Genomic DNA, 13,229 nt, shown 5'->3' with positions numbered 1-13,229 from the left:
GGATAATCGCTCTCCACTTCCTGTTTAGTGATGTATCGATGTTCCCTTATTCCCTGTGCCGTGCTCAGTGCCCTTCGAACTGAACATGTGCGCTCCCTTCGGATTGGAATCTCACTTAAGTTGGCGGAATACCCTGTGAAGTCCACTTCGCAGTACACTTACGGTCGAACGGAACGCACCTATAGTTTTATTGGCATATGTAGCGCCCCGCGGTTTGCGTTTTGAATATGGTTTGTAGCAAACTAGTCTCTCTTTAAAAATCCGGTCACAATAGCTGTAACATTTATCCAGAACACCAGGTTGGATCCAGCCATAAAGTCTTTTATTTTAAAACACATCTTGTATCAAACACAGGAACACATTCTAGTGTATGAGTGTACATAAAACAAAGTTAAAGATTATTGAAGAGTAAACAATTATTCAGAGAAGCCCTCTCAGATGGGCAGAAGAAATCAAATAAAATCTGGAGCACAATTCATCAACAGATCATGTATAGAGTTCAAAGTCTATTCTCTTTGAGTTGTAGAAGGGGGCGTGTTCTTGGCCAATCTTCCTACAGTACACTCCATCCTTAAAGTAGCCCTCGTCTACCCAGTCCTGGAATAAAAGATACAGCCATTTCAGTCAATTGCCTATGTCAGACCACTCCAAACAAAAGAGCATTACTGAATCTGTCAGTGTTTACATTTTTAAAACCATTTAATATAAAAATAGCATGTGTGTGTGTGTGTGTGTGTCTTACCTGCATCTGTTGGCTGCTGAAGGGCCCATAGAGCTCAGAGTTTTCTTCATTGTCCCATTTGTATTCCCACATGACCTCATCAATCACTAGAAATAAACACAAAATATATGATTTCTAAGGGGTCAGCCATGAATCAAATAATCAGGAAAGACAACTGGCAGTAAAATTTTCCAGACTCATTATTTATGACCGTGAAAAAAGATTGCTACACTACTACAAATAAGAGTTCATATTTAAATTGCACCTAATCACGCTACCTTTAAAAAACACATCATTGTCCTATCACTTACCTCTGGTGTTGTCTTTATCCTCATCTTTGTCTGCACCATGCTGCTCATCAAAGTCCTCGCCGAACATGTCTAGCTCATCTTTTTCCTCCTCTAGCGTTTTGGCTGCCTTTCCTCGAGTCAACCCCTTCAGCTTGTAGGCCAGTTTTTCATACGTCTGCTGATAAATTTCAAAATCTCCAATCCCCACTAGTCTATCTGCCAATGCGGTCAGTTTGTCTAGTTTATCAGAATCTCTGTTCATAGTCTCTTTTTTCTCCTCCTCTCCTTCTCTCAGTCTTCCTTTCTTCTTGCGTCCTCCAAGACCGCCAAGTCTTCTCAGAGCAGCAGCCACTGTTTCTCCTGGCAGCATCAGCTCAATGACGGATTCTGTGAGCTGATGATGGCTGTATGCAGCCAGAGGGTCTTCTGCAGGTCCTTTCTCCTCCTCTTCCTCATCATCTTCTTCACTGTCTTTCCGCTGCTCCTCCCGCTTTATCTCCTCTTCTGCTTCGTCTTCATCACCAATTCTTCTCTTCCGCTTAGCGGCAAGGCCTTTCTTCTTTTTCACAGGCTGCTCTTTTATCTTCACCTGTGTGAAGAGATAGTATGTTTGAGGAAAACATTTCTCAAAAATGTGAACTTAAGCTTAAACTTATCAACTATTTCTCAAAATTTGTGCAATAAATTGTACCCAGTCGATATTGTCCAGCCAGTTGTCTCTGATATCTTTCTCTTTGTTGACAAAATAGTTTCCCTCTGAATCAAAGTGTCCCTCCTGCATTTCCTCCGTGAGATTAAATGGGGTGATGCGTACACCCTCATCATAGTCAATGGTTGCCATTTCCTGGCCTGTAAAACACAAAGAATGTGCAAGAGAAATATTATTTTATCTACTGTAAAACAGACATATAATACAAGCAATCTAGCTTTTACCGAATCCAGTGGCATTTCTCAGCCTTTTAAACAATCTAACAGAGAGACACTAAAGAGGTCAAGAGGAAGAGTGCATATAACATTTATTTCATAATCTGCCTGAGGCCAAATTATTATTCACACACCATCCACATCGTCACTGGCAAGGATGTCATATTTGCTGCTATTTTCTCCAACATCTCCTTCATCCTCCTCATCACTGTCCAAAGAGTGTTTCTCCTTAAATCTGGATCCTGGGCCACTCACACCATCGACAATCTGTAAAAAGACATCGGGATAAAGCAGAACAGAACATGAGGCAATTCACAGTACTGCAAAATCTGTTACATCAGAATAACAATATGCATGATAATAACAGGACACTTTGACAAAATCTATTAAAATATATAGAGTTATAAGAAGCCGACCTTCTTCTTTGGAGCATCTTCCAAAGTGATCTCCCCATCTCCATCCTCAAATGTCACTTTCCTTTTCGACATGCTAAAAGAGGCATAAGATGTGTGCACGGTGTACTGTTGAATTTTAATGCTCTTAACATAATGCTAATACTCCATAACACATTAAATTATTGAAACCTGTACATATGGAGTGGTTCTGAATTTAAAGACAGAGAGACTTCACAGGAGACTAGAGTGTACATAACCGTGTGGCCACATAGTAAACTCCATCTAAAATTTTATATTAAAGCATTAGGCCTATACTTAATGCACATTTTACAAAACCTCCACCATATATAACAACTGAATACAAACTAAATTTGGTATCACATTTAAAAGTATTTACACCACTGCTGCGCAATGCGCCAAGCTAATTGCTGCGCGCGTCCGTGCGGTGCGTGTGCTAGCTAACGTTAGCTAACGCATGAGCCATCTAAAACTTCAGCTCGACCGAGACAGACGCTTAACAGACAGGTCAACTATAAACCAACAGCAATAAGGTAGAATATTTAGTTACCTGAATGTTATTCTCCCCGCTGCGCCATTCAAGCAAACTACTAAAAAAAAACCCGGAACCGCGTCATTCGTAAGCTTCTGTCCGAGGCTCTATCGCCCCCCGGAGCCGAGGCTGTTCAATGACGCCCACTTCAGCGACCTCACGTCCATCACTTGACCTGCTTGGACATTTTACAAAAACCTCTTGTTTTAAGCTTCCAAATTATTGTTCTGTTATTATTATTTATGTAGTTAACACTGGTGTGTATGCTTCCCTGGAACATTGGATAGAGAAAAAACTCTTTATTGTAAACATAATGCGTCTCTATGAAAGCTCACTACAAAAAGGTGCACTTGAGAAGCAGAACAGTAGGAACTGTGAAAAAAAAAAACGCACGTCATATATTTTCTATATTCGATGAGAGCCTGAATTAGAAACATGACTCAGTAATATGCAGAGTATCAGTTTTTATATATTTGTAAGTGTATACTTTCCTCTTTTTTTTCCATGCATAAATTCATTAATCGGGGCTGTGTGAACGCGCATGTTGCTGCTATTTCATCATGAAGTCTAAAGAGAATAGGGCATCGGCTTTTGTTACCAGGAAGTGGCTCGCGTACTTTATATTTAAACACTTGCGAGTCCGGCGTGAGTGCGCGCGCTGGTAATACGAAACTTCTGATATCATTCTGTTCTTTATGCGATTTGCCGGGATTGGGGAGCGTGCCCTGAAGTGATGTTTTGCCACTAAGGTTGTATGTGATCCACGATAAAATCAACGGAAAGACATTGGCAAAAGTAAGTTGTTGCACCTGTCTGTCGGTACGTCACTGTTCCCGTCACAAACGTTTGATTATTCTTTTACAAAGCGCAAATTGCTGCTTCAAGAATGACACCGTGTTTACGTGGCAATATATTTGTGGCTGACTAGCAACAATACTAACAGATACCGCGAGAACCGGATAGACAAGTTATTCACGCATGATTTCATAATTACTGAGAAATACATGTACGCGTTTCATTTTTTTCTACAAATAATAAATAAAAATCTAATAAAAAAGAATGACAATGTCAAATATTATTTATCCATGGGTTTTAATCGGTTTTAATAATTTCTGTTGTTGTAAAGCTCGCTCGCCCGGTGTTCGCGCCAGGACACGGCTGCACGCCAGGTGGCGTTGTGATGAAGATCCATGAAAAGATTCTAACCCACTACCTGTCCTGCCCTTCACCTGTAGATAAAGAGGGATACCTCTACAAAAAGGTAGGTAGCTGGATATGTCAATTTACCCGTATAATATTAAATTAATCTAGAATGCTTGTTTGGAAAAGCTGAAGCATTTTAAGCAGTTTCGAGAGTGTTGTGATTGTCCGAGTTGTTTACGATGTCTGTCAGATTTGTTTACGGTGCTTAAGAAAGTGCTTAGGAACAGTGATTTACCTGTTCAATTCAAATTGGAAAATGTAAATGTTTAGGTTACTGTATAATTTCAAATATAATGCTAAAAGTAAATATAATAGTGGCAAGCAGGACTATATGATACCTTAATAAAATGGTTATTTTAAATGATCTCTAATAATAATCTGTTCAATTACCAATATTACAGAACAAACTAAAAATATATCACCCTCATATCTGTAAATTTGACCACAAATCTGGAACGGGGGTTACACTTATTTGATAGACACTTATTAAAAGCATTTCTTCATTAGTGACATTAATTCAGGTTCAGAATATATCATTCTGCTGTGCATTACAAAATATTTTTCACCGTTCGTCATCTCCAGTGTTTCTCTGTCCTGTACATTCTAGATAATGTTCTCCCTCTTTAAACAAGTCGTAATTGCAATGACTTCCTTATTCTGCAGAGAGAGAGGAACACCACGTACCTGCGCCGCTGGTTTGTGTTGAAGGGGAATCTGCTGTTTTATCAGGAGCGTCCAGGCGATCGTAACCTGTTGGGAGTGATTGTTCTGGAGGGTTGCCTGGTGCAGGCGTGTGAGACAGATGGTCAGTTCTGTTTCTCTTTGGTGTTCACTGGACCAGGCCTCCGCACGTATAGACTAGCCGCTGATGACCATCCCAGCCAGGAGAGCTGGATCGGTGCGCTGTTCTGCGCCAGTCACATCTACCTTTCCATGATCGTCAGAGACCTGGAGAGACGCTACGAAGGTGCGTTTATGTAAATGTGCTTTCTGTGTCTACTGGCTTGAACACAATTAACATGTCTGATTGTATTTTTTCATGCTCTTAACAAAACAGAAGCTAAAAGAGACAAAGGTCTTTGTGATTCCATCCAGACCTCTGAAGTGACTTCTACACCCAATAATATAATGGCTTCCTGGAACCCAGGACAACCCTATTTCATACATGGGACTTCCATAGTGCCCAGAGATGGGCGGAGCTACAGCACCAGTTCTGTACCACCTCCGTCTATGCCAAACACTCCCACCAGCTCTAGTCTTCATGCCCCTCCTATTCAATTCAAGACTACCAGTAAGCGATCTCCAAAGCTCTGGCCCAAGAGAAATGCTCATGTCACACCCTTAAATGGTCCGGCACCATCTTATGGGGAGTGGCCTGTTGTGGGCTTTGATCCTTTGGAGGAGTTTAGTAAACTGCATGAGCACTATGGAAATGAGATTAAGCAACTAAGAGCTGATTGGCTGAAGAAGAAGCGTGAGGAAGTGGGATACATTGAGGAAGACCTCATTGACCTTGGCTAGAGTAGTATCTTGACCTATCGCATATATGCAGTAGTTCATATTGTCGTCTTAATAGTAAATCTTGTCCTAAAACAGCAGACTGGTGAATGTATTAAGGATGCAGTAAATGTAATACTGCAGTAGTAGAATCCTGCTGTCTTTTTAATGTTATGAAGGGATGCAGATTAGCACTGTCTGACACTGATCTTGTGCATTTCTCATTTCCTCTCTGTGGTCTCTCAGCCTAGTTCCTTCTAGCTTGAACTGTTATAAAAGAGACCCAAACCACCAGTAGCGTCACCCCCATCTTTTAATCTAACTATGTGCAGACATTTACAGTAGCAAAATGTCTTATTGGATCCAAAGTATTTCATATACCTTCAAATGAAATTTGATTGGAGATTACATATTAGTTGTAGAGCTGTGAATGCTGGACAATAATTCATTTTTAATTTATTATTAGGTATTGAGGGAGCCTAATCACTAATGTGATTTTGTGAAGAGGGCAACACAAGTGGCTGTTTAGTTCTGCCTTACAGAACTTAATTCCCACAGTTCAGGAGGCTTCTTCTTTCTATTCTTCCTCTTTCTCAACGTCTCAATTCTTTGGGGATGTAGATGTGCCTTTTTTCTTTTAGTTTCTACTTCACTCAACACATTTGGAACATTTAACACGTTATTTAAAAAGCAACCGTTTTATATTGCAGTCATAACAGTAAACATAAAAATAAACTGTAAAGTTTGTATGCAGTAAGCATTTCAGAAATGCAGCTCTATACTGTAGGTCACCAGAGGGCACTGCATTTCACCCAACAGTATTACTACCTTTTATTCAGCCATGCTTCATTCACAGGGTCACTAGTTGCTTTACAACTGATATTTTATTATGTAATGTCATGTCTTATGTGTAATTATATATGGATGATATCAAGGTCTTCAGGATACAGGTAAGTTTTTTCTCAGGGTTGGAGCTAAACTCTGCAGGGACACAGGCCCTCCAGGATCAACGTTCCCCACCCCTTCTCTAATGTAAATTATAATCAACTCTGTAAAACAGGTTTAATTTAATAATAAGTTATATTTTGAGTGTATTTTAGCACTCAAAAAAAATATTGCACAGCATCAGTAAGAAAAAAAATAGTAGGGTTGTTTGATGTTAGTGTTGTTAGTATACATTTTATTTTACTCAACCTGTATTGTGAACTTGTGTTTTATTGTATCAATCAGATTAGAATAAAAGTCCTAATAAATTGTTCTGTCAAGATCTTATTTTATTTATTTTAATGTGGACAAAATCATCTCTTCATCGCCAGATATTTTGGGTTGTATAATGATTCATGAATTCACGTTATGAAGTTTTATGTGGATTCTGTGACATACATCAAAGCTTTGACAACAAAAAAACTACAGACTCCTTAAGTGTAGGATGCAACATGAAGCTCCTCATTTCAACCATAACCTCGGCACACTGCAGACTTCAGGTATGTCAAACCCCTACAGCGACCATGTGGCCTTTTTCACCTCCTCCGGATTCCAGTCATCTCTGCCATGATAAACAGCTTTGAAGATACATGTCAGAGAAGATCACGTTACATGTAACATGTCCTGTACGTATAGACATGTACACTTTGACAGTCCATAAACAAAACAAAGATGACTGACACAGTGACCTACACTATGAAGATGCTAAATCACAGATGTACAGTATACACAACCTGATTGGTCATCAGTCAGACAAATTGTCTTGAAAATTGTCTACAATGAACTTAAGAAAATCATTCTGACATGAAATATCTCATATCAAGGCCTACTCTTCCTCTGACCCAGGCTTTCCTTCCCTCTCTGTTGATCTCTCATACTCTTTGAATGCTGTTCCACCATATATAGTTAGAGGAGGGGTGTATCAATATAGCATAGGCTATACCATCTCTAATTTGAGAACCAGTCTAATCGTTCAGCTGCTTTTCCAACGACTGGAAGAATTATCAGTGTATGGGAATACAAGAATATTAAATTATTTATATGTATGCATTTCCTTTTCAAGTTTATTATTACCTTAATCTTATCAATTTCTACAGATTGCTTAAATTGAACAATGAAAGATCCAGGCAAGATCTAGAAAGGGGAACAAGACATGTAAAGGACAGACTCACCAGGTATCAAATGAGCCTAAATGAGGAAAATAATGCAAAACAAACTCTTGGGAGTGCTAGAAGTGGACAAGGAAGTGACTGATGGATTAAACAGAGAAGAAAAGGAGAGCGCAAGGAGCAGACAAGTTTGTTTTGCTATTTTGGTCACTCCCAGCTGTCTGTTGCCCCCGCCTTTCCAAAAGAACCTGTATTAAGCCTCAGATTTCCCCTCACGCGTGTCCCATACCAAACCCTCTGTGGGCTACATTGTGCTGCTGATCATCTCAAACTGAAAGAAAAGACGATAATGAAGTGCCCATACACAGAGCAGCCTCCCTTGTACCATCACAAACTGCGTCTTACAGTGACTGCAGAGTGACCGAGCGAGGTCAAAGAGCTCCAGGGAGAGAGTGCTGAATTTGGGCATGGCCATGTGGCGGGTGAGGTGGGTGAGGGGACTTGGACACAAATCTTATGGTATCACTATACTAGGAAAGGCATTAAAACCTATTTTTGATTAGCACTGATTTGGAAAGAGGTGACAAGACAGCAAGGGTTAAGACGCCACCACAATCTCTTATATATCAGACATGGGCATGTACACATATATGAACAAGATAATCATTAGCTCCTAAAATCTCAGGATTTACATCAATCAGTATCTATGAATCCAACCTCCCCCATCCCAACCCCAGGATTCAGGTGTAACACTGAAAACCAAATATTGATCCTCCACTAATCTAAATGGGGTGGGAGTCGAGTTCAGATTGCTTGAGTTATGTGATTGTGCGAAGTTCAAAGAGTCCCATACGTCTCCATGTCCTTATTAGTCTACGTGAGATACGCAGACCGCTGCCATCAGTATCAGATTCATCCAGTTCCAAGACTCCAGTAGCTATTTCTGAGCACTGTAAGACGATAGTGCATCCCACCCTGTGTTCCTTCATCACTTTACCCCTAGCTCATCTCTCTCCCCTTTCATAGTTTTCCCTGTCCCTATTTCTTCCCTCTGTCTTTTTCCCAAGCCACACTTAAGGATGGCTCTATATTTAGCAAGGGGCCTTCGGCAGTATATAAGCCGCACAGGAACAAGTCAATACGCGCCTTCAGTCTTCACTTCTTGAGCTTCTTAGACTTCACACATACCGTCTCAGCATGGTGAGTAGCCTGAAGCTTAGATGTTACCTGGCCACACCATCTAGGTGGACACATATGAGCCAAGGACATAATGCCTCAGTCTCAGCAGGGTTGAATGGAAGAGAGCTTGCATTTTGAATCAGCGCCTGATTCTTGGATAATTGAACTGTGGACTTTAACAGGATTTGATAAACTGGGCATTTTTTTTCTGAAGCCGTTCTTTCTGAACCTGTGCTGTTGGAACCAGGACCAGCAGTTATAAACCATTAATCTGAGTGGTTTTGTTTTCTCTTGCCATGAAATATGGAATTCATTAATTTATTTAATAAGTTTATGTGAGATGTAAAATTAAGAAAATATAGAATATTGCAAGTTTCAGAAAGCATAATATGATAAAGCTAATGAATATGGTTTTGTTAATCAGTGAGGAAAGACCTTTGCACAGGTCATTATTTGGATGTATATCACATGTAAAAAAAAATGTGTGTTTTATTACAATGTGGGTTAACAGGGTTTTATTAACAATAAATATGTAAACATGTATTACGAATGAGAGTCGTGTGTCTATAAGCTATATGTGGCACTGCAATGTGAGTGTCTGATTTTCCGTTTTTCAAATTATGCACATAATACGCACTATTCTACTGTACTTAATGTAGAAAATTTTTTCTCTTTCTTTCTAGGCACCCAAGAAGGCCAAGAGGAGGGCAGGAGGAGGAGAGGGTTCCTCCAACGTCTTCTCCATGTTTGAGCAGAGCCAGATTCAGGAGTACAAAGAGGTAAAAAAAAAAATCAGATCTTATCATGTTCACCTGTACTTACACTTTCATTACAGGATTGGCTTAATTTTTAACACAATACAACAAACATACCAATTTACCTGTGTCAGATACATTGGTACTAAATAGACGTCATATTTTTAAGTAATTTATATATATAATATATATATATAATAATCTTGTCTTTTTGTCTTGTCCGCTAATATCCCCCCCAAAAAAATATATATATAACATTTCTTTTCTGATGGCAGCTGAAGATCATAGTGCATGCTAGAAGAACAGAAAGAGATCATGTGAATTATATGGAAAAAAAAAGAGAAAAGAGAAAGGAAAATGGAAAAGTGGACCTTGAAATGACAAATAATGCACAAAAGACCAGAAAAAATGTACCAGTTGACCATAATTTCGGTTCTTAAACATTGTGATTATTCTAAATTAATATCGTTATCTCAGACACTAAGTTAAAAAGTATGTACGCACATGCTAAATGGGTGAGGTGACTGGAATTAGCATCAGGCTAGTGTGTGACTGAGCTATGTAAGGATATGAAGTGGTTTGAATGGTTTATTAATAAATGATGCAGCCTTCTCAAGTGCCTCTTCAGGAATGTCTGACATTACAGTTGAGATCGACTTGACACGTATCCCAGATGGAAAGAAGGATCAGCAAGGGTCTCTGTGGGGGCCAGGTGGGAGTTAGCAGCTGCTGCTCTTCAAGCCCCTTCTTGAGTTTCATGTTACTGATAAGAGATTTACTGTCAGGGAAGAGAAAAAAGATACAAGGGGAAAATTTCTTGTTAAATAGACTCTTTAGTCATTTGTTTACAACTAAGAGCAAGCTCATTTTCATAAACCACAAACTCCTGTAAAAATGTGCTTGTCTTTTTTTTTTCTGTCCTGCACGTGTAGGCTTTCACAATCATTGACCAGAACAGAGACGGTATCATCAGCAAAGACGACCTTAGGGACGTGTTGGCCTCAATGGGTGAGTTTATGTCTTGTGTAATCTTGTGTCCTTTGTAAATATATCCATGCATGTGTGCTGACCGTCCTTGTCTCTCTGCAGGCCAGCTGAACGTGAAGAATGAGGAGCTGGAGGCCATGATCAAGGAAGCCAGCGGCCCAATCAACTTCACCGTTTTCCTCACCATGTTCGGAGAGAAGCTGAAGGGTATGCAAAAGGCCCTTTCTCTGGCTGTTTTCCCTTCAGTTTACCAATCATTGTTGTATTCAGTCAGTGTAACTTGCTTCCATTGTCTCTAAAAAGGTGCTGACCCCGAAGACGTCATTGTGTCTGCCTTCAAGGTGCTGGACCCAGAGGGCACCGGCTTCATCAAGAAGCAATTGTAAGCATATATTAACTCACTTTTTATTTCTATGTGCAAAATGTTTCCATGTCTAACTGCTATTCGTTATCTCTCTTCCCAGCCTTGAGGAGCTTCTGACCACTCAGTGCGATAGGTTCTCTGCAGAGGAGGTGAGATCACATGATGCTCTTCATAGTGTTAAATCAGCACGAAATGGCCATTCATCTATTTTCTAAACGCATGTTATTAATCCTTCCAATAAGTTAGTTCAATAAATTCAAGTCCCCGCCCACAATTATTTCTTCTTCAATTATCCTTTTCCCTTGGATGTATGTCACAATGCATAAAAGACCTGTCACTATTTCTGTTTCATTGCAACTTTAATCAATTTTTCTGGATCAGATTAAATCTCTAAAATGAGAACTGGTTAATATTTATTTAATCTTAATTCTTTGTTCGTCATCCATCAGATGAAGAATCTGTGGGCCGCCTTCCCCCCAGATGTTGCTGGCAATGTTGACTACAAGAACATCTGCTACGTCATCACACACGGAGAGGAGAAGGAGGAGTAAACGCTCGTGGAGACAAGACAGAAAATGAAGAGATGAACGTGCATCCCTCACTGCTTTACTCTCCCAGTCTGTTCTCTGTCCTCCTTCTCTTACTTTGTGTTTCTTCCTCCCTTTCTTCCTTTCCATCCTCTTTGTTACTCTCAAGCACTTACTCTCTCCATCTCTCCAAAGACTTGTCTCGCTGAGGCTGAATTGGGAGGGCGGAGAGGCTCATGACCACAGTGTCCGTCAAGTGGGGACAAGGGATTGTTTTCAATAAAATGAACATCAATACTGTATCTCTCACATGCTCTCTCTTTCTCTCTGTTTCTCACTCATTACCCATGACCACCTCTCATGCATGAAAGTTGCAGCATCTTCTGCTGTTTGAGGGTTGAAGACTTCTATAGCTTGTGGCTGAACTCTCTCTCTAGATAAATGCGGAAGAGTGCTCAATGAGGGAAATGAGGCAAGATTGAGTGATCTCACTCTATAATAGAGGAAACAGTCATCATTTTTGTTTCTTTCGCTTGACAGTTCACTAAAAAGAAAGACAAAATGAGGGTTTTGTACCAAGAGAGAGCTTTGCCTCCTAAAAGTGATGGCAAGCTCATCACAGAGAGAGAGAGACAGACTGTCAATAGAGAGGAGAATGGGGACTGCAGAGGAAAGAAAACACATCCTCTTCACTCCCTCTCTCCCCTCCTCTTTGCTATTTCTCTGTCCATGTTTTTTTTTTTTTTTATCTAACCTTTTGCTTTCTGCATCTCGGCCAGCTTTGCTCTGTCAGAAACTCTTCTGTAACCAATAAAAAGACACAAACTGTGAATAAAACATCTTTTTGTAATGCTGTGTCTGCTGGCTATGTGTGACAGGTGGGATAAAACAGAGAATAGAGATGGTAATATAAGTTAAGGAAGATTACATAAGACTGCAGGGCTATGATGCAGTAAATCACAAGGGTGACCAGCAGTAGAAGAACATACTGAGAGCATGATAAAGCTATCTGCTGGACAATGACAGTTCTACAACGGCAATAATAGCACAGCTAAGCCGCTCCGTCACTATCACCTTCACTTTCACATGCTTCAAAGAGGTTTTTTAATATTTTAAGCATTAACTGCTCGTTTTCTAATTACTGACAGAGAAAAATGTTCCAATTTGACCAGAAAAGCATTTGTTTAAAACTGTTAAATTCTGATTGAACATTTAAACCATTACAATTAGTTTTATACCTTTATTAATTAAAAACTAAGAGGCCAAACTACAAGTTGACGTAGATATTAAAGGTCTTAAATCAAAAACTGATTTGTTTTATTACCTTCTCAAGCATATTTACAGTTTTGTTCAAAATAATAGCAGTACAATGTGACTAACCAGAATAATCAAGGTTTTTAGTATATTTTTTATTGCTACGTGGCAAACAAGTTACCAGTAGGTTCAGTAGATTGTCAGAAAACAAACAAGACCCAGCATTCATGATATGCACGCTCTTAAGGCTGTGCAATTGGGCAATTAGTTGAAAGGGGTGTGTTCAAAAAAATAGCAGTGTCTACCTTTGACTGTACAAACTCAAAACTATTTTGTACAAACATTTTTTTTTTCTGGGATTTAGCAATCCTGTGAATCACTAAACTAATATTTAGTTGTATGACCACAGTTTTTTAAAACTGCTTGACATCTGTGTGGCATGGAGTCAACCAACTTGTGGCACCTCTCAGCTGTTATTCCACTCCATGAT

At 39.6% G+C, this 13,229-nt stretch overlaps 3 protein-coding genes across 3 annotated transcripts; 2 read left to right on the top strand and 1 right to left on the bottom strand.

The window, feature by feature from the left end:
* Positions 1 to 305: 305 nt before the first annotated feature.
* Positions 306 to 3,039, bottom strand: LOC127950357 (CD2 antigen cytoplasmic tail-binding protein 2). The gene is made up of 7 exons (XM_052547351.1): positions 2,899 to 3,039; positions 2,352 to 2,424; positions 2,070 to 2,202; positions 1,703 to 1,860; positions 1,033 to 1,600; positions 743 to 828; positions 306 to 597 (listed from the first exon to the last, which is right to left on the bottom strand). The coding sequence occupies exons 2-7, from the start codon at positions 2,421 to 2,423 to the stop codon at positions 487 to 489; spliced, it is 1,128 nt and encodes a 375-aa protein (XP_052403311.1). The 5' UTR covers position 2,424; positions 2,899 to 3,039; the 3' UTR covers positions 306 to 486.
* A 287-nt stretch (positions 3,040 to 3,326) lies between these two features.
* On the top strand, positions 3,327 to 6,835 carry LOC127950396 (sesquipedalian-1). Its single transcript, XM_052547411.1, has 4 exons — positions 3,327 to 3,675; positions 4,007 to 4,141; positions 4,747 to 5,050; positions 5,141 to 6,835. Exons 2-4 carry the CDS (start codon positions 4,061 to 4,063, stop codon positions 5,602 to 5,604), a joined length of 849 nt encoding a protein of 282 aa, XP_052403371.1. The 5' UTR covers positions 3,327 to 3,675; positions 4,007 to 4,060; the 3' UTR covers positions 5,605 to 6,835.
* Positions 6,836 to 8,712: 1,877 nt separating this feature from the next.
* Positions 8,713 to 12,335, top strand: LOC127950398 (myosin regulatory light chain 11). The gene is made up of 7 exons (XM_052547426.1): positions 8,713 to 8,873; positions 9,536 to 9,631; positions 10,540 to 10,615; positions 10,697 to 10,801; positions 10,898 to 10,976; positions 11,059 to 11,107; positions 11,408 to 12,335. Exons 1-7 carry the CDS (start codon positions 8,871 to 8,873, stop codon positions 11,507 to 11,509), a joined length of 510 nt encoding a protein of 169 aa, XP_052403386.1. The 5' UTR covers positions 8,713 to 8,870; the 3' UTR covers positions 11,510 to 12,335.
* Positions 12,336 to 13,229: the final 894 nt, after the last annotated feature.

The sequence above is a fragment of the Carassius gibelio genome, chromosome A3 (assembly GCF_023724105.1).
Source record: "Carassius gibelio isolate Cgi1373 ecotype wild population from Czech Republic chromosome A3, carGib1.2-hapl.c, whole genome shotgun sequence".
Taxonomy (NCBI): domain Eukaryota; kingdom Metazoa; phylum Chordata; class Actinopteri; order Cypriniformes; family Cyprinidae; genus Carassius; species Carassius gibelio.
Note: the sequence above shows the minus strand (reverse complement) of the source record. Positions and strands in the feature narration are given on the sequence as shown.

What these genes read in the sequence shown, in the direction of transcription:
- LOC127950357 (XM_052547351.1), bottom strand. Translation starts at nt 2,423, where the DNA reads ATGTCGAAAAGGAAAGTGACATTTGAGGATGGAGATGGGGAGATCACT. An exon ending in TGCCAGTGACGATGTGGATG is followed by an intron (nt 1,861 to 2,069) that starts GTGTGTGAATAA and finishes TGTGTTTTACAG; the next exon opens with GCCAGGAAATGGCAACCATT. An exon ending in TCAGCAGCCAACAGATGCAG is followed by an intron (nt 598 to 742) that starts GTAAGACACACA and finishes CTTTTATTCCAG; the next exon opens with GACTGGGTAGACGAGGGCTA.
- LOC127950396 (XM_052547411.1), top strand. Translation starts at nt 4,061, where the DNA reads ATGAAGATCCATGAAAAGATTCTAACCCACTACCTGTCCTGCCCTTCA. An exon ending in AGGGATACCTCTACAAAAAG is followed by an intron (nt 4,142 to 4,746) that starts GTAGGTAGCTGG and finishes CTTATTCTGCAG; the next exon opens with AGAGAGAGGAACACCACGTA. An exon ending in CCTGGAGAGACGCTACGAAG is followed by an intron (nt 5,051 to 5,140) that starts GTGCGTTTATGT and finishes TTAACAAAACAG; the next exon opens with AAGCTAAAAGAGACAAAGGT.
- LOC127950398 (XM_052547426.1), top strand. An exon ending in GGCTTCATCAAGAAGCAATT is followed by an intron (nt 10,977 to 11,058) that starts GTAAGCATATAT and finishes CTCTCTTCCCAG; the next exon opens with CCTTGAGGAGCTTCTGACCA. An exon ending in ATAGGTTCTCTGCAGAGGAG is followed by an intron (nt 11,108 to 11,407) that starts GTGAGATCACAT and finishes GTCATCCATCAG; the next exon opens with ATGAAGAATCTGTGGGCCGC.